General features: G+C 44.1%; 1 protein-coding gene across 2 annotated transcripts in view; it reads left to right on the forward strand.

Annotated features, from left to right (window-relative positions):
* Positions 1 to 1,313: 1,313 nt before the first annotated feature.
* Positions 1,314 to 19,073, forward strand: part of atp6v1h (ATPase H+ transporting V1 subunit H) — a 31,151-nt gene continuing 13,391 nt past the window's right edge. The window contains exons 1-9 of one of the 2 annotated variants that reach the window (XM_083690107.1): positions 1,314 to 1,363; positions 1,934 to 2,084; positions 2,832 to 2,931; positions 3,372 to 3,461; positions 4,063 to 4,176; positions 5,466 to 5,570; positions 16,563 to 16,622; positions 17,832 to 17,929; positions 18,455 to 18,647. In XM_083690107.1, the coding sequence (XP_083546233.1) occupies positions 1,981 to 2,084; positions 2,832 to 2,931; positions 3,372 to 3,461; positions 4,063 to 4,176; positions 5,466 to 5,570; positions 16,563 to 16,622; positions 17,832 to 17,929; positions 18,455 to 18,647 (864 nt within the window). In that variant the 5' untranslated portion in view covers positions 1,314 to 1,363; positions 1,934 to 1,980. Of the gene's footprint in view, positions 1,364 to 1,928; positions 2,085 to 2,831; positions 2,932 to 3,371; positions 3,462 to 4,062; positions 4,177 to 5,465; positions 5,571 to 16,562; positions 16,623 to 17,831; positions 17,930 to 18,454; positions 18,648 to 19,073 lie in introns of those variants that run through there. The other variant, XM_083690106.1, reaches the window with a different exon arrangement.

Genomic DNA, 19,073 nt, shown 5'->3' on the forward strand with positions numbered 1-19,073 from the left:
CCTCTGACATTGTTTATTATCAACCCAGGGTGGTGCTTCAGAAGATGACATCGCTAACACTCAAAGGACCAGAGGCACCAGAGGCACTTTCCCATGAATGAAAGCTTAGTAGTCATTTTCGTACTGTAGTTGACCTCCTGACCTCCTCCACACTCTCTCTCGCTCTCTCACTCACACACACACACACACACACACACACACACACACACACACACACACACACACACACACACACACACACACACACAAATAGGATGTCCTAGCATAGATATTCACACATGCACCTGCGCACAAACTATATATAATACTTTGTTTAGGGAATGTACATATAATAACTTCCCAACTTTGGAAGTCAATGCGTATCAAAAGTTATTTCATCCTTTAATTTTAAGTGACATTAGCCCAGGACTCTCAATTTCATGCTACAACAGTCCTCATTATCTTTCATTTGATTGCGGGGAAGAAACTGTGAATGGAGCAATGTAAGATGAGCTGTGATAATAGTCCACAATGACATCTCACTCAGCATGGGAATGTTCATGCAAGCCTGCTTTTATACGTACCAGAGAAGACGATAGGCCATGCACGTATGCGAGAGTGTATGAGTGTAATGATGATATTGAAGAATAAGATCCAATGATGCGTGGAAGAAGGTAGACACTCAAATTAAAAGTTGAATAAAGACAATTTATTAGACAAGTCGACTTGGGACACTAGACTACTGTCCAAGAGAACAGGCAACAGAGAAGTGGCCACCACAAAGAGTTTGCAGTCAATCTTATAGCCATGGATAAACAAGAAACTAGGATTTATGGATGACTGGATAATTGAAGATGCCCAAACACACAGGATAGGAGACATCTCACCCATCCAATCTATCCTTGGAATGAAACCCTTGTTTTTTTTCACAGCAGCAATACAGTCACTGTCCATGTGTCACTGTCCTGCCCATTGTTAGGACTTATTCTCAGTCCAAGTAGCTATGCTAGCTACCTCCAATTAGCTATGGCACGGGTGGGGGTATTACAACTTCAGGAGTGAGTTTATTTTACCTTTTCAACAGGTTACACTTATAGATATATTTATAATATTAAATTGCACCAGATATTTCTAGTTGTACACTACTGAGTTGTTGGTCTTTGACTGCATTTATTTCTGTGATTGATTCGTATTACATCTCTGAGAAAACTTCACAACTCCATCAAAGTGAGTAAGTCGATTTTCACCGTCTTTGCCCTCACCTATGCCCTCATCTATGCCCACAAGCGAGCTGTATTTCCGCTGTCAAAATATCGCATGTGACTTGATCACATGATACGCAGCGTGACGTCTAGTGTTGTAGTGTGTGTGTGTCAGCAGACAGGTAGGTTAACAAACGGCTTTTCGCTAAGTTTCTACCCATAAACATAAACCTAAATAATTAGCTAACGATTCATTGGGTTGCCCTGTTTCAGTAGTGATATACAGTGGAATGTTTCATACGGATCTGTGGAATGTTTCTTATGCTAGCATCAACGCTAAGCTGGCTAGTTGGCTAGCTAGCTCGCTGGCTGGTTCGCTCCATCATTGCATTGGATGATTATACATTCCGATTTTGTTGACATATCTACATTTGTAATTGTGTAGCGACAGTATTGGCTAATGTAAATGAACGCGACTGCGTTGACACTCTCTGACTTACGTTGCATTGCAGCCATTAGCATCATTAGCCAGCTGGTTCTGTGTTTCTGTGACCTACACAGCTGATTCAGTTGATTTGATGGTGATGATTTTGGCTCATGTCTAGCAGGCTTTAGAATATGCCTGAATAATACGATATTGATAGGAGGATGCTATTTATGTTGCCATGAGCCATTCAGGAAGGCCATTTTTAAGCTATGTGGTTGTCCATCTACATGTTACTCTATTTGCTATGTTCATATTCACCATCCAGGTGTTTAGAATCCATTGCATAGATATAATCAAAAGACCCATTGCAAGATGGACATCCGCGGGGCGGTGGACGCTGCGGTCCCCACCAACATCATTGCTGCCAAGGCAGCAGAGGTGCGCGCTAACAAGGTCAACTGGCAGTCCTACCTCCAGTAAGTAAATAAACATCACCATCCATTTTGCCTTGATACCCAGAATTCATCTTCGCCCACTAATGATACACTACCATGTGTCGTATGTGAATTAATCTAATCTTCAACGCCTCTGTCAAGAAAGGCTACTTCCTGATTTAAGCTATTGTTTATTAGTTTGTTTATCTTTTGCTCATGTGCCCTTCAAATAAATAATCATTTATGCCCATAAATCCTTATTCTCTGTCTTTTAATTTTGGCACTGAACATAGTATGAGGAGCAGACTATTTTTACTCTCTCTGGCTTGGGAGTCACTGTCTTGTGATGGTAGTTCCTCATGCCTGCACTTCTGGCTCTTGAAGGCCTCATTTTGTACTTCTCAGCCCTTCTCAGCTCAACTCTAATATACTTGTTTCTGCTTGTTGACAATAGTTTGACTCAGGTTGTGCAGAGCTGGAATAACAAAAACCCACAGTCTTTATAGTATATGAATAAGAGAAGAGAGATCGATGAAGGTCTATTTAAGATTTAAAAGGTGTCATCTATCCTGTGTGGCTCTTGAAGAATAGGCCTACTTGTGGTATTTCAAGTGTGAATGCCACAGTTGTGCAAGCTGCCACTGTAATTAGGAACTAACTGTCAATTGGCATGCTATTTCTGCGTATGAAGATTGATCCACAATGACTTTACAACAGTTATTTTTGATTCTCCAAAATCAGTCCAGTATTTTTGATAATCCTCAATCATCACGTGTGTTTACCCTTCAGAGGTCAGATGATTTCAGCAGAGGACTGTGAATTCATAAAGAAGTTTGAAGTGGCCCACTCTGAGGAGAAGCAGGCCATACTAACCAACGAGGGAAATCAGGTAAACTAATTAGCTTTTAATTCTGCAAGCTACACCTGCCTTTTACATATCCATGGTGGTTTCTGAGATCAGCTTGCTTTACTGATGTTCTGTTTGAAAATTAATTTGAACCTTTGAAGTACAAATTGAATTGTGTCTTTGCATAGATTGACCAATGATAATAGACAACTGTATGATATTGTGCTTAAAGTAATCTCAAGGTTTTTATTTCACCTGCAGTATGATTCCCTCCTAGGATTATACACAATAGGCCCTATGCATAAATATAGCTGCAGGACCCAAAATATCTTCATGCATTTTAATAGCCTGAGCTGGACTTTTCTGAACTTTTTTTTTTTTTTTTTTTCAAAGATGTTTCTCTGTGTAAAAGTAAAGGATAATTATTCCAGAGTGGGATGTCTGTCTTGTGAATGCCACTCATTTGTATTGTTTGTGCTCAGTGTGCAAAGACCTTTCTGAACCTCATGGCCCACATCTCCAAGGAGCAGACGGTTCAGTACATCCTGACTCTGATTGATGACACTCTGCAGGTGAAACCGACACCCATGCTGCCCTTGTACAAATCTGACACACAGAGGAATTTGCATATTATGCCCTTTAATGAATGTGAATGTTTTATTCTGTTTTGAATTTATTTTGAGGCATACTGAAAGTACTGTAGCTGAATGAATGGACGGACATTGTTAGTTCAATTTAGTTTAATTATTTAGATTTCTAGTTTTATTTTTATACCCTTGCTGAATGTAAAAATTGATTTTGTGTACTACTGTAAATACATGCTTTGTATGTAGCCATGGACAGAAAGAAAGTCTGGTTGATGTACTGTAATTGCCAAAGGTGTTGTGCACAATTCTCACCTTTCTTCTAGCATTGTGACTGCCAATAGCCCCTGGTCCTAGCATAGATTACTTTTTCTTATGATGACTGATGGATAGATGATTCACTTACTTAAAATGTCAATTGCATTTCTTGAAAGTCGCTTTGGATAAAGGCGTCTGCTAAATGCCGTAAAATGTAAATGTCAACCAATTAATTTTGTAAAAGTAAATTGTGAGCACTTGTGAGTCGTTAGTTTTGCCAGAGGTACTATACCAGGCACATCCTTCTATTTATCTTTCAACTGTCATGCAGGAGAATCATCAGAGAGTGAACGTCTTTTTCGACTATGCAAAGAAGACCAAGAACACCGCCTGGTCGTATTTTCTGCCCATGTTGAACCGCCAGGACCTCTTCACTGTCCACATGGTAAGGGTAGGACCACAACACCAAAGGCAGAGATTCTCCATTGAAAACACCTTTTGGATTAGTCTTAATCGAGGTCTTGGAAAACAGCCCTTTGTACTTTATTCCACCTTTATTTTAACAGGAGACCTCTTCAGGTTAAGAACCTCTTTCAAGAGGGACCTGTCAAGCAGAAACATTTACAGTACAAAAAAATGCACACAAATACAAAATGATGCATGACAGTCTACAGCGCATGATATTTACTTGAGGCCGTCTCCATCAGTCTCCTTATATCAGATTTAACATTATGCCATAATTTCCCAGTGACCTTACTTTACCCTCGTTAAAGAAATAATTGCAATCCATGCTTAATCATGGGATTTTACCTTTCACTGAAAGCTTCTGATCTCACACCCACATGTCAAACGGCTGTGGTTCTAATCATAGCCCAGCGCATCAATAATTCCTCACCAGGTTGCCTCAGTCTTTTTTAAACAGGTAATTAGGAGCCTAATGATTGCCTCTGAATCGCTTCAAATCAAGGACATGCTGAACTCGGCCAATAGATAGAGTTCATCTGTGGTCATTGTCGCTTAATTAAGGGTGCCCTCCAGCCAGATGGCATCAGCACATAACTGCAAAGTGACCTAAAGATGGTGACACAGCACTTTGAACGTCTGCTCTTAATTATGGGCTCCACATTTCTCCACATGTGAGTTGGCAGGGGTGGTGTGCGTAAATGTCATGGTAGCGGAGAGAGATTGGAGGAGCCTCTCAATTCAAGAAGGCGTTAGCTAGAAAAGGGCTTTATTCTATTCTCCACCCTAGAGCTGAGTGGGGAGAGAGGGGGGGGGGGATTGGGGGATGGTCTATTGCATGAGGTAGGCAGGAATGGACTGAAGGTTATTTGCATGTATATAGCATTTCACCTATTTTTCCTTTTTAATTTAAATTCAGTATATTGGGGGCCTTTGATACAATATCGCAAGTTGAAGAGCCATTACCATCTCTCTCACTATTTCCACGAAATACACTCTCCAAATCTTTAAGTGCATCGTACATAAAGGACATTTTTGAACATATCCATGACTGTGGAAATGGGAATTAAAAGTTTGACAATAACAGACAATTAAAGACTCTATTTTAGAAAATGCTTTCACCTGTCTCTAGTTACAGTCATAGGCATAATGTTGTAAGTCTGTAATGATATGATAAATTCGAACCATAAATTATTATTGCTTCTGCGTCCATTGCCAGTCAGACGATGCATAATTGTCTGCTCAGTCCTGACCTGTTGGCCTCTCCCTCAGGCTGCCAGGATCATTGCCAAGCTTGCTGCCTGGGGACGCGACTTGATGGAGGGGAGTGACTTGAACTACTACTTCAACTGGATCAAGACTCAGCTCAGCTCACAGGTATTGTATGCTGAATGATCCGATGTGTGAACTACTTAGTTGGAGGACAACCATGAAACCCAAGTTCCTTTATTTTATAAAGGATATACACTCACATAACACTTTATTAGGAACACTATATTAATACTGGGTAGGGCCTCCCTTTGCTCTCAAAACAGCCTCAATTATTCATGGCATTGATTCCACAAGATGTTGGAAACATTCCTTTGAGATTCTGGTTCATGATGACATGATTGCATCACGCAATTCCTGCAGTTTTTTCTGGTGCACTTTAAAACTGTGAATCTCCCGTTCTACCACATCCCAAAGGTGTTGGATTCAGATCCGGTGACTGGGAAGGCCACTGAAGAACACTGAACTCATTGTCATATTCATGAAACCAGTTTGAGACGACTTTTGCTTTGTAACATGGTGCATTATCATGCTGGAAGTAGCCTTTAGAAGATGGGTAAATTGTGACCATGAAGGGATGCACATGGTCAGCAACAATACTCGAATAGGCTGTGGCGATGATTGATTGGTATTAACGGGCCCAAAGTGTGCCAAGAAAACATTCCCCACACCATTACACCACCACCAACATGAGAAGGTGTATAGGTGTTCCTAATAAAGTGTTCAGTGAGTGTATAATCCTATCCCACAGTACTGTATATTGAGTATAACATAACCAAAAATATGGGTCTCACATTAACAACTAGGGAAAGACCTTGTGACAGAATGGAAAGACAGCTGACAGGAGGAAATAGACCCCACCGGGGCGGCATTGGGTTAGCAACTCAATGCTGCAGTAACCAAGGTTGTATAAACCTAGTGGTTACACCCTACCTAGCTACAGAAACGACTTTGAGAAAAACACCCCTAGAGTCTGCGAGAGCGGGGGCGGAAGATGACTCATCTATGGCTAACATGGTTATTGACTCTGGAACGGACCTGACTACGAGTAGGGAAAACATGGCTGTGGAAGGCACTAGATCAGAGATGGGTGGGAAGAAGCTCCAAACTTGTTCATGCGGCTGGCAAAAGGTAACAACTTTGAAGGGTCTTAGAATCCATCAAGGGAGGAGGAAGTGCTTGGTAGAGGGAACACAGGGATCCCGCATTGACAATTATTTCCTCAGAAGTATGTCAAGTCAGTCGGTTGAAGTCCAGCGGCAGGAAGTAAACCACAGTTCGCAGGACATCAGCACCCCTGAAGTAGGTCCTAGCACTGAAGAAGACAGAGAGACCAGCCAGCCCAAAAGGGAAAAGATTAGTGCCCAGAAGCCGAGAGTTAAATGGCCAGGGGCTTCAGAAAACAGGGTATGGGAAGGTATCAACAGTGACTTGAGTAGGATTTTAGACAAGTTGAAAGGTACTGCCGAGAGTAAACTGGAGAAAATGGGCGATATTATCTATGATTATGGAGCAGAAAGATTTGGCGTGTCCGAGAAAAAGAAGAAGACAGGTACTGAGGTAATTAAATCTAGGCGCCAACAGGAAATGGATAGACTTATCAGGGAGAGAAGACAGCTCAGGAAACAGTGGAGGAAAGCTACAGAGGCTGAGAAGGAAGGGTTAAATAGGCTGCAGGTAGATGTGAAGGAGAGACTGGCAGTGTTAAGAAGAGCAGAGAGCATTAGGAAAAACAGGAAAAAGAGAGAGCGAGCTAGAACAGCATTTTACAAAGATCCATTTAGATTTGTGAAATCGTTATTTAGTAAGGGGAAAAATGGTAGCCTTAGGGCTCCAAAACAGGAGCTTGAGGGACATCTGGAGGAAGTGCATAGAGACAGAGAAAGGTCTAGACAGCTACCCCTCCCCCCTGACATTCCACCTATTGGAGAGATAACCAGTCAGTGTGACGATAGCCCACCTAGGTGGAAAGAGGTACAAGAGATAGTAAGGCGGGCTAGGGCGTCTTCAGCCCCAGGGCCCAATGGAGTCCCTTACAGGCTGTACAAGAGTGCGCCAGATGTGCTGAGGTTCTTATGGACATTGATGAAGGTAGTCTGGAAGAAACAGGTTATTCCTAGGGCATGGCGTAGAGCAGGGGGAATTTTTATTCCCAAAGAAAGAGACTCTGTAGACATTAGTCAGTTTAGGCCTATAAGCCTTCTTAATGTGGAAGGGAAGGTTTTCTTTAGTGTGGTGGCACAGAGGTTGTCTAGTTACTTAGTAAAGAATAGCTTAATTGACACTACGGTGCAAAAGGCTGGAATTCCAGGCTTCTCCGGGTGCTTGGAACACACCAGCATGATTTGGAATCAAATTCAGACAGCTAGACATGAGAAGAAAGACCTTCATGTGGTATTTTTGGATCTGGCGAATGCTTTTGGGTCAGTACCGCATAGTCTGTTATGGGAGGCGTTTGACTTTTTTAAAGTGCCAGACAGTATAAAGAGGTTAGTTAAAGCTTACTTTTGTGACATTCAACTCTGCTTTACTACAGCAGAGTACACTACAGCTTGGCAACAGCTAGAGATAGGCATTATGGCAGGCTGTACAATTTCCCCTTTGGCCTTTACCATGGCAATGGAAGTCATAATCAGAGCCTCGAAATGGGTAGTGGGTGGGGAAAGGTTGCAGGGAGGGCTGCGCCTCCCACCAATCAGGGCTTACATGGATGACATGACAACTATGACATCAACAGCCCCTTGTACTAGGAGGCTACTGGATAAACTAAATAGCAACCTAGAATGGGCTAGGATGAAAGTGAAGCCAAGCAAGTCTAGGAGTATCTCCATTGTCAAAGGGAAGATAGCTGATAAAAAGTTTTTCATTGGTGGGGAAGTGGTTCCAACAGTGTTAGAGAAACCGGTTAAAAGCTTAGGAAGATGGTATGACGCAAGCCTCAATGACAAGAGTCAATGTGAGGAGTTGAGGCAGGAGATGATTCAAGGCATCAAAGGTATAGATAAGTCAGGGCTCCCAGGCAAGCTAAAGTTGTGGTGCCTACAGTTTGGATTGTTGCCTCGGCTGATGTGGCCACTGACAGTTTACGAGGTTCCCATATCGAAGGTTGAAAAAATGGAAAGGTTGATTAACTCTAATATTAGAAAGTGGCTTGGAGCCCCGCGCTGTCTGACCAGTGTGGCCCTGTATGGAAAGGGCATGCTAGAGCTGCCGATTTCTAGTCTGACAGAGGAATTTAAATGTGCCAAGGCTAGACTGGAAATGACTCTAACCCAGTCAAAGGACCCAGTTGTTAGAAGTGCAGCGCCCATAGTTAAAACTGGAAGGAAGTGGAAGCCTAAAGAGGCAGTGCAACAGGCACAGGCAGCCCTTAGCCATAGGGATATCATTGGGCAGGTTCAGCATGGACGTGGAGGTCTAGGGCTGTGTGCAGGAAAACCTGTGTGGAGTAAGGCAACAGCAGTAGAAAGGAGGAAACTGGTAGTGGAAGAAATACACAGACAGGAGGAGATGATAAGATGTACAAGGGCGGTGGCACAGGCAAAACAAGGCCAGTGGGTAAACTGGGAGAGTGTAGTGAAGAGAAGCTTGAAGTGGAAGGATTTGTGGAGCATGGAGGCAAGCAGAATTAAATTTATCATAGGGGCTACTTATGACGTACTGCCATCTCCCCAAAATCTTAATCAATGGTTGGGTGAGGATGCTGCCTGCCCGTTATGTTCCAGCGTATGCACACTTAGGCATATAATGACTGGGTGTAGAATCAGTCTTTCTCAAGGGCGATACACGTGGCGTCACAATCAAGTGTTGAAATGTTTAGCTGCTGCAGTTGAGGGAAAACGGCTAGAAGTAAACTCGCTAGCTAGTAGTGGCCAGCGGAAAGACATTGCATTTATAAGAGAGGGAGAGACTGGCGTAAGGAGGCCAGGGCGCAGCTGCGCGCAGGGACAGTTGCGAACTGGCGCAGATTGGAAGTTAAAGGTAGATTTAATTGAACAGCTAATCGTACCGGCTGAAATTGCTAGCACTAATTTGCGGCCAGACATGCTGCTGTGGTCTGAAGCACAGAAGCTAGTTTATATTATCGAACTCACGGTCCCTTGGGAAGACCGGGTTGACGAGGCTTATGAACGAAAGAAAGCTAAATATGCAGAATTAGCGGCAGACGCGACACAGCGTGGGTGGACCGCTTTTGTTCGCCCAGTGGAAATTGGTTGTCGAGGATTTGTGGCCAAGACAACCTATGCACTGCTAACGGAGCTGGGTATTCGCGGACGAGAATTGAAACTGGCGATAAAGAATATGTCGGTAGCAGCGGAGAGCGCTAGCCAGTGGCTGTGGCTGAGGCGGAAGATCAGTAGCTGGGGTTCCCGTTAAAGGTAAGATGCAACAGCGACTTGACTAGAGCATGAGGTAGCATAGCTTGGCATTGTTTGGCTATATTAAGGAGAAGGCATCGTGTCATATTGTGGTGGTGAGGGGTTTTGTACTGCCATTGTTTGGCTATATTTAAGAGAGGATATCGTGTCATAGTGTGGTGGGGGGGGTTAGTACTGCTAGCCAGTGTAGGCTAGCCATGAAGTTGCACGGACACAAACATTCCCCCACAACATAAATAAAGGGCACACTCACCCCTCCTTTCCCTAATCCGGGACCGTATCCACCCGGGGGCTTCCCCACCTCTAACCCTTCCCTCTACCCTAAATTAGGGTTTGAATCCCTGCATCTACACTTATATAAAGACATAAACATAAACACATGCACACACTATTTAGGCCCCCACATACACCGTTCCCTTACCTTACAGAAAACATTTACCCTAGATAGGGCATCACACACACACACTGATGGGGTGGGTAGGCTGATAGGTTGGTTGTAGGGTTTAAGTTAAAGATAGTATTGAGGTAGTGGTGTTGAGGGGGGTGTTTCCAGGACGCTGGACTACACAGTTAAGCCTTCTCGAGGTGTCGTGGGCCTAACTTAACGAAACACCGGTGACAGAAGGTGCCCACTTGATAACCCCAATGACATGCTGCTTACCTCAGTTGGCTAGAGTAGGTAACCGGTGAATGGTACCACCTGAGGAATGACTCCGTAGACCTATGACGGCGTAGCCTGATGTTTGCTATGGTGTTGCATCGAATGGTGGATATATCACTCGCTTTGTTGGTTTGATTTGGCCTTCTACATCTGTTTTACCTTGGATCATGGCACAAGGGATTATAACATCTTGTCCTGTGTATTAATAAATGCTAAAGCTAGCTTAGGCTAGTGACTGTTGTGAATAGAGCAGCTGACAACTAGGGAAAGACCTTGTGACAGAATGGAAAGACAGCTGACAGGAGGAAATAGACCCCACCGGGGCGGCATTGGGTTAGCAACTCAATGCTGCAGTAACCAAGGTTGTATAAACCTAGTGGTTACACCCTACCTAGCTACAGAAACGACTTTGAGAAAAACACCCCTAGAGTCTGCGAGAGCGGGGGCGGAAGATGACTCATCTATGGCTAACATGGTTATTGACTCTGGAACGGACCTGACTACGAGTAGGGAAAACATGGCTGTGGAAGGCACTAGATCAGAGATGGGTGGGAAGAAGCTCCAAACTTGTTCATGCGGCTGGCAAAAGGTAACAACTTTGAAGGGTCTTAGAATCCATCAAGGGAGGAGGAAGTGCTTGGTAGAGGGAACACAGGGATCCCGCATTGACAATTATTTCCTCAGAAGTATGTCAAGTCAGTCGGTTGAAGTCCAGCGGCAGGAAGTAAACCACAGTTCGCAGGACATCAGCACCCCTGAAGTAGGTCCTAGCACTGAAGAAGACAGAGAGACCAGCCAGCCCAAAAGGGAAAAGATTAGTGCCCAGAAGCCGAGAGTTAAATGGCCAGGGGCTTCAGAAAACAGGGTATGGGAAGGTATCAACAGTGACTTGAGTAGGATTTTAGACAAGTTGAAAGGTACTGCCGAGAGTAAACTGGAGAAAATGGGCGATATTATCTATGATTATGGAGCAGAAAGATTTGGCGTGTCCGAGAAAAAGAAGAAGACAGGTACTGAGGTAATTAAATCTAGGCGCCAACAGGAAATGGATAGACTTATCAGGGAGAGAAGACAGCTCAGGAAACAGTGGAGGAAAGCTACAGAGGCTGAGAAGGAAGGGTTAAATAGGCTGCAGGTAGATGTGAAGGAGAGACTGGCAGTGTTAAGAAGAGCAGAGAGCATTAGGAAAAACAGGAAAAAGAGAGAGCGAGCTAGAACAGCATTTTACAAAGATCCATTTAGATTTGTGAAATCGTTATTTAGTAAGGGGAAAAATGGTAGCCTTAGGGCTCCAAAACAGGAGCTTGAGGGACATCTGGAGGAAGTGCATAGAGACAGAGAAAGGTCTAGACAGCTACCCCTCCCCCCTGACATTCCACCTATTGGAGAGATAACCAGTCAGTGTGACGATAGCCCACCTAGGTGGAAAGAGGTACAAGAGATAGTAAGGCGGGCTAGGGCGTCTTCAGCCCCAGGGCCCAATGGAGTCCCTTACAGGCTGTACAAGAGTGCGCCAGATGTGCTGAGGTTCTTATGGACATTGATGAAGGTAGTCTGGAAGAAACAGGTTATTCCTAGGGCATGGCGTAGAGCAGGGGGAATTTTTATTCCCAAAGAAAGAGACTCTGTAGACATTAGTCAGTTTAGGCCTATAAGCCTTCTTAATGTGGAAGGGAAGGTTTTCTTTAGTGTGGTGGCACAGAGGTTGTCTAGTTACTTAGTAAAGAATAGCTTAATTGACACTACGGTGCAAAAGGCTGGAATTCCAGGCTTCTCCGGGTGCTTGGAACACACCAGCATGATTTGGAATCAAATTCAGACAGCTAGACATGAGAAGAAAGACCTTCATGTGGTATTTTTGGATCTGGCGAATGCTTTTGGGTCAGTACCGCATAGTCTGTTATGGGAGGCGTTTGACTTTTTTAAAGTGCCAGACAGTATAAAGAGGTTAGTTAAAGCTTACTTTTGTGACATTCAACTCTGCTTTACTACAGCAGAGTACACTACAGCTTGGCAACAGCTAGAGATAGGCATTATGGCAGGCTGTACAATTTCCCCTTTGGCCTTTACCATGGCAATGGAAGTCATAATCAGAGCCTCGAAATGGGTAGTGGGTGGGGAAAGGTTGCAGGGAGGGCTGCGCCTCCCACCAATCAGGGCTTACATGGATGACATGACAACTATGACATCAACAGCCCCTTGTACTAGGAGGCTACTGGATAAACTAAATAGCAACCTAGAATGGGCTAGGATGAAAGTGAAGCCAAGCAAGTCTAGGAGTATCTCCATTGTCAAAGGGAAGATAGCTGATAAAAAGTTTTTCATTGGTGGGGAAGTGGTTCCAACAGTGTTAGAGAAACCGGTTAAAAGCTTAGGAAGATGGTATGACGCAAGCCTCAATGACAAGAGTCAATGTGAGGAGTTGAGGCAGGAGATGATTCAAGGCATCAAAGGTATAGATAAGTCAGGGCTCCCAGGCAAGCTAAAGTTGTGGTGCCTACAGTTTGGATTGTTGCCTCGGCTGATGTGGCCACTGACAGTTTACGAGGTTCCCATATCGAAGGTTGAAAAAATGGAAAGGTTGATTAACTCTAATATTAGAAAGTGGCTTGGAGCCCCGCGCTGTCTGACCAGTGTGGCCCTGTATGGAAAGGGCATGCTAGAGCTGCCGATTTCTAGTCTGACAGAGGAATTTAAATGTGCCAAGGCTAGACTGGAAATGACTCTAACCCAGTCAAAGGACCCAGTTGTTAGAAGTGCAGCGCCCATAGTTAAAACTGGAAGGAAGTGGAAGCCTAAAGAGGCAGTGCAACAGGCACAGGCAGCCCTTAGCCATAGGGATATCATTGGGCAGGTTCAGCATGGACGTGGAGGTCTAGGGCTGTGTGCAGGAAAACCTGTGTGGAGTAAGGCAACAGCAGTAGAAAGGAGGAAACTGGTAGTGGAAGAAATACACAGACAGGAGGAGATGATAAGATGTACAAGGGCGGTGGCACAGGCAAAACAAGGCCAGTGGGTAAACTGGGAGAGTGTAGTGAAGAGAAGCTTGAAGTGGAAGGATTTGTGGAGCATGGAGGCAAGCAGAATTAAATTTATCATAGGGGCTACTTATGACGTACTGCCATCTCCCCAAAATCTTAATCAATGGTTGGGTGAGGATGCTGCCTGCCCGTTATGTTCCAGCGTATGCACACTTAGGCATATAATGACTGGGTGTAGAATCAGTCTTTCTCAAGGGCGATACACGTGGCGTCACAATCAAGTGTTGAAATGTTTAGCTGCTGCAGTTGAGGGAAAACGGCTAGAAGTAAACTCGCTAGCTAGTAGTGGCCAGCGGAAAGACATTGCATTTATAAGAGAGGGAGAGACTGGCGTAAGGAGGCCAGGGCGCAGCTGCGCGCAGGGACAGTTGCGAACTGGCGCAGATTGGAAGTTAAAGGTAGATTTAATTGAACAGCTAATCGTACCGGCTGAAATTGCTAGCACTAATTTGCGGCCAGACATGCTGCTGTGGTCTGAAGCACAGAAGCTAGTTTATATTATCGAACTCACGGTCCCTTGGGAAGACCGGGTTGACGAGGCTTATGAACGAAAGAAAGCTAAATATGCAGAATTAGCGGCAGACGCGACACAGCGTGGGTGGACCGCTTTTGTTCGCCCAGTGGAAATTGGTTGTCGAGGATTTGTGGCCAAGACAACCTATGCACTGCTAACGGAGCTGGGTATTCGCGGACGAGAATTGAAACTGGCGATAAAGAATATGTCGGTAGCAGCGGAGAGCGCTAGCCAGTGGCTGTGGCTGAGGCGGAAGATCAGTAGCTGGGGTTCCCGTTAAAGGTAAGATGCAACAGCGACTTGACTAGAGCATGAGGTAGCATAGCTTGGCATTGTTTGGCTATATTAAGGAGAAGGCATCGTGTCATATTGTGGTGGTGAGGGGTTTTGTACTGCCATTGTTTGGCTATATTTAAGAGAGGATATCGTGTCATAGTGTGGTGGGGGGGGTTAGTACTGCTAGCCAGTGTAGGCTAGCCATGAAGTTGCACGGACACAAACATTCCCCCACAACATAAATAAAGGGCACACTCACCCCTCCTTTCCCTAATCCGGGACCGTATCCACCCGGGGGCTTCCCCACCTCTAACCCTTCCCTCTACCCTAAATTAGGGTTTGAATCCCTGCATCTACACTTATATAAAGACATAAACATAAACACATGCACACACTATTTAGGCCCCCACATACACCGTTCCCTTACCTTACAGAAAACATTTACCCTAGATAGGGCATCACACACACACACTGATGGGGTGGGTAGGCTGATAGGTTGGTTGTAGGGTTTAAGTTAAAGATAGTATTGAGGTAGTGGTGTTGAGGGGGGTGTTTCCAGGACGCTGGACTACACAGTTAAGCCTTCTCGAGGTGTCGTGGGCCTAACTTAACGAAACACCGGTGACAGAAGGTGCCCACTTGATAACCCCAATGACATGCTGCTTACCTCAGTTGGCTAGAGTAGGTAACCGGTGAATGGTACCACCTGAGGAATGACTCCGTAGACCTATGACGGCGTAGCCTGATGTTTGCTATGGTGTTGCATCGAATGGTGGATATATCACTCGCTTTGTTGGTTTGATTTGGCCTTCTACATCTGTTTTACCTTGGATCATGGCACAAGGGATTATAACATCTTGTCCTGTGTATTAATAAATGACATTTATTGCTATGAGTTTGAATGTTTTAATCCCAATGTTAAATTGTGTTTTGTCTCATCTTCTCTGATACTGTATGTAAGATTTTATTGTTTTTAAGTTTGGGTCTGTTTTGTAGTGTTAGAGTATGTTATGCAGGGTTTGGTTAACATCCCTGGCTGTCAATCATCTCATGATTCCTATGATTTTCAGTACTTCTGTTTGCTGCGTATGATTCTCTGGTCATATGTTCTCTTTCCACTCATCCCATCAGTAACACTGATTGAGGTTCCAGTGCTGTGCTGTTACGGTGCCGTGTGTCATTTGAGGAAACTGCCTCCATACAACAAACAGACGGCTTCCCTCTTCCTGCTGTCATTAGCAGACCATTACGTCCCTGGTGTGTGGTGGAATAAAATGGAAAAAGTAATGATTTAAAAAAAAAAAAAAAAAAAAAAAAAAAAAAAAAAACTGAAAGCTGTTTCATAAGTGAACCACAAAAGCCTAACTAAAGGCTGTTGTGTAAGCTCCATCAACAGTGAACACAGAAATGTAGTTGTTGATTAGCACCATATTTGGTCGCAGTGTATTAGCAGGTTCTTTGACCAGATGTCCTCTCTCAGTAATGATAATTGACATACAAGATATCAGAGCAAGAGATGGACTAGTCACATCATGTCACTAGTAGGTTTGGCTGGTGTTGTTGGTTATCGTTACGTCTTCGTTAGTTTGGGTCCTTGTGAGACACGTGAGACTCTTCATGTTCACCTTGGAAGTCCTTTCGTCACAGTGAATATCTCAATTCGTGCTGTGGTGGAATTGAGCAGACGTGTAGGACCTTGAGATGGTTCTGATAAGAGAGAGTGGAAAAAGGAGCGTACATTAACGGCCCGTGCTGCCCGGTAGATGCGTTCACAGAAGGGTGGTTGTTTGTGAAACAACGCCGTATTGATCCTCTTAGCACACGCCGTCCTCCAGCAACTCACACAGAAATATCTTAAGGTTATCTTGTACTCAAATATGGCAATGGACAAGGTCTTTTGTCTGTTGGTCTTTACTCACTTTTCCCCTATGTGTCTAAATGAACTCTGAAGGGGGGAAAAAACAGAAAGAAGATTCTTCACTTAATGGAAAATGATGGAAACACAACAAAAAAATCGATCCTTTTGTCTTTTCAACATAACATTAACAGTTTCCTCGCCAGCCGTCTGCATGAGTCTCCAACCGATGGCGGTCATGCATTCTATTGGAATGGAGTCTTGTAGAATGGCAGCAAACTACAACGTCATATACCGAGAAACCCCAGTCAAACATCTAAGCCAATCATATGGCCCTTGTTTTCTTTTCTTTTGTATCTTTTTTTTATTATCAGAAGCTACATGGTACAGGTCCAGAAACAGGGACAGGAGCAGGAACTATTTCCCCCAGTGAAGTGAGTATGAGTGAAGTGCATCTTAACCGCCTGAAAAATTTGCCCCTTGACGCTTTCAAAAAAAAAGAAAATGGCGGGCTTGGCTTCTGTCGGCTTTCACTGGGCATTCACATCTTTCTCTCCCTGTGAGGTGTTGTTTTCTGCATCCACCTCTATCTATGCCATCCTGTTTTGCACTACTCCAGTGTCTCTCTGATGTGCCAGCTGTTTGTAGCAGAGGACTGGGCGAGGCTGGTGGAGGTAGAAATCGAAGGACAGGGCTCATTGTAATGCATGGAATGGAGTGAGGAATGGCACACATGTTTGATACCTTTCCTCACCCCGTTCCATGTATTACAATGAGCCTGTCCTCCGATTTCTACCTCCACCTGTCTCCCCAAGGGCTAGGGGCGGGGAGGACTAGAGTACATTTCTCTGGCTTCAACAATAAATCTTCATTTAAACAGCATGGGTGCATTGAAATGTATCACTGGAGATTGCATGCGATAAAACACACAGATTCCTAATGAATAAGAACTGTGCATGAAGAAATCCACTTCCCCAACAAAAAGGGGAAATTGAATGCACCCAGGCTACCATTTTATGGAACGTATTATGATTGACATCTGGTGTGGTTATTCTGAGAAACATCCTCACATATCTGCTGGCCTGCGATGACTTAACGCTAACTAAACCACGTCAATGTCCTCCTCCTATACTTCGCTCAAGACATCTTTCTTCCTTCCTCCACTTTTCTGTCCTTCACTGTCTTCCTGCCTGTTCTTTTTTCTGGACCACTTCTCTGCTTTTTCTAACTCCACCATGTAACAGATTAATTTGTTCAGATTTTTTTCTCCTCTCGGCTACCTCTGCTCTAATCTCTCTCTTATTCACGTATTCTGCTCAGGTTTTTGAAGGGACACGTCCCCCTCTTTGTATTGTACTGCTCTGTGGAGGGTCTCTGTGATTCTAGCATGTTCCTTAGGTTGCATGTGCGTTATTGTGCTGTATTACAGGTAGGTGGTGAATCGAATGCAAGTTTGTTTATCAGCTGTATTGTCTCTGCGTGTGACTTGCGACCTGTTTCACCCTGCGGAATAACTGAGCTTGTGATATAACACCAAATCCTCCAAATCCCTGGGTTTTTATCCCAGATGAGTGACTAATTTGTGTGTGTGTGTGTGTGTGTGTCTGTGTGGTTTTTTTTTCTTCTTTTTTTATCCATTCCAGAGCTCGCAGTATGTCCAGTGTGTTGCTGGATGTCTCCAGCTGATGCTGAGGGTCAATGAATATAGGTTTGCTTGGGTTGAGGCCGATGGTGTCAACTGGTGAGTCACTGATCCCTATTCTAGTTCATACAATATGTCCTTATTTTTTTAAGAATACACCTCACTGCAGCTTTGTGTGTGCAATTCACTCCAGTGACATCTTAAACCAAATCCTATCATGTAGAATTGCTCCTAATTTTTCACTGTGAAAAATAACGCTCCTTTCATAACCAACACCCTTTAGAGATGGCCACAAAGAGCTGATCTTTCTCCTCACACAGAGCAGATAATGGCAAACAGTGTGCTCAGCATCCATTTTCCAAAGAGTGAAATTGAAGTATGATTTATGTGTAAAAGAGGACTGATGACAGCTGTCATGTGAAAGCCCAGTGGTAATAAACAGGTGGTTAAAGGGATGGGTTTTTTAAAAACATATTTTCCAGTTTTGTACCGTACCCTTGGCTGTACAGTAGTTGATTACCTGACAGCCTTTACAGTCGTGATCGATGTTGCTTCTTTCGCTACCGAGTAGTCATATTCTGTTCATCCTGGTCATCCCTCCCTCATCCCCTCTGCATTTTTCAGCATCACTGCCGTACTGAGCAACAAGTGTGGCTTCCAGCTCCAGTACCAGATGATCTTCTGCGTGTGGCTCCTGGCCTTCAGCCCACAGCTCTGCGAACAGCTGCGGCGTTACAACGTGGTGCCGGCTCTCTCTGATATCCTCCAGGAGTCTGTCAAGGAGAAGGTCACCCGAATCATCCTGGCCGCCTTCAGGGTACGTCTGTGTGTGTGTGTGTGTGTGTGTGTGTGTGTGTGTGTGTGTGTGTGTGTGTGTGTGTGTGTGTGTGTGTAGGGACTGGGGGAGACCCTGGATACTGCTGGCACTGTATTCAAGATCAAAGTCGGATCCCACTTCTACTGAGAGGGACTTTGAGAGGAAATACTTCCCTTGGGTGCTTTTCTGTTTATTAGGAAGTTGCTTGCAGTGTGTGTGTGTTTGTTTTTGTTTTGCATAGCTCTCCTCTGTCAAAACATTAGATTTTTAATTAGGCTGTTTACACATTAATAACCACTAAGAAGATAAAAGTATTAAAAAATTAGCCCATAAAAGAACCATGAATAGAATATACAGTGCATTTGGAAAGTATTCAGACCCCTTCACTTTTTCCACATTTTGTTTTGTTCTAAAATGGATTAAATA

This window comes from Argentina silus, assembly GCF_951799395.1.
Source record: "Argentina silus genome assembly, chromosome: 18".
NCBI lineage: Eukaryota > Metazoa > Chordata > Actinopteri > Argentiniformes > Argentinidae > Argentina > Argentina silus.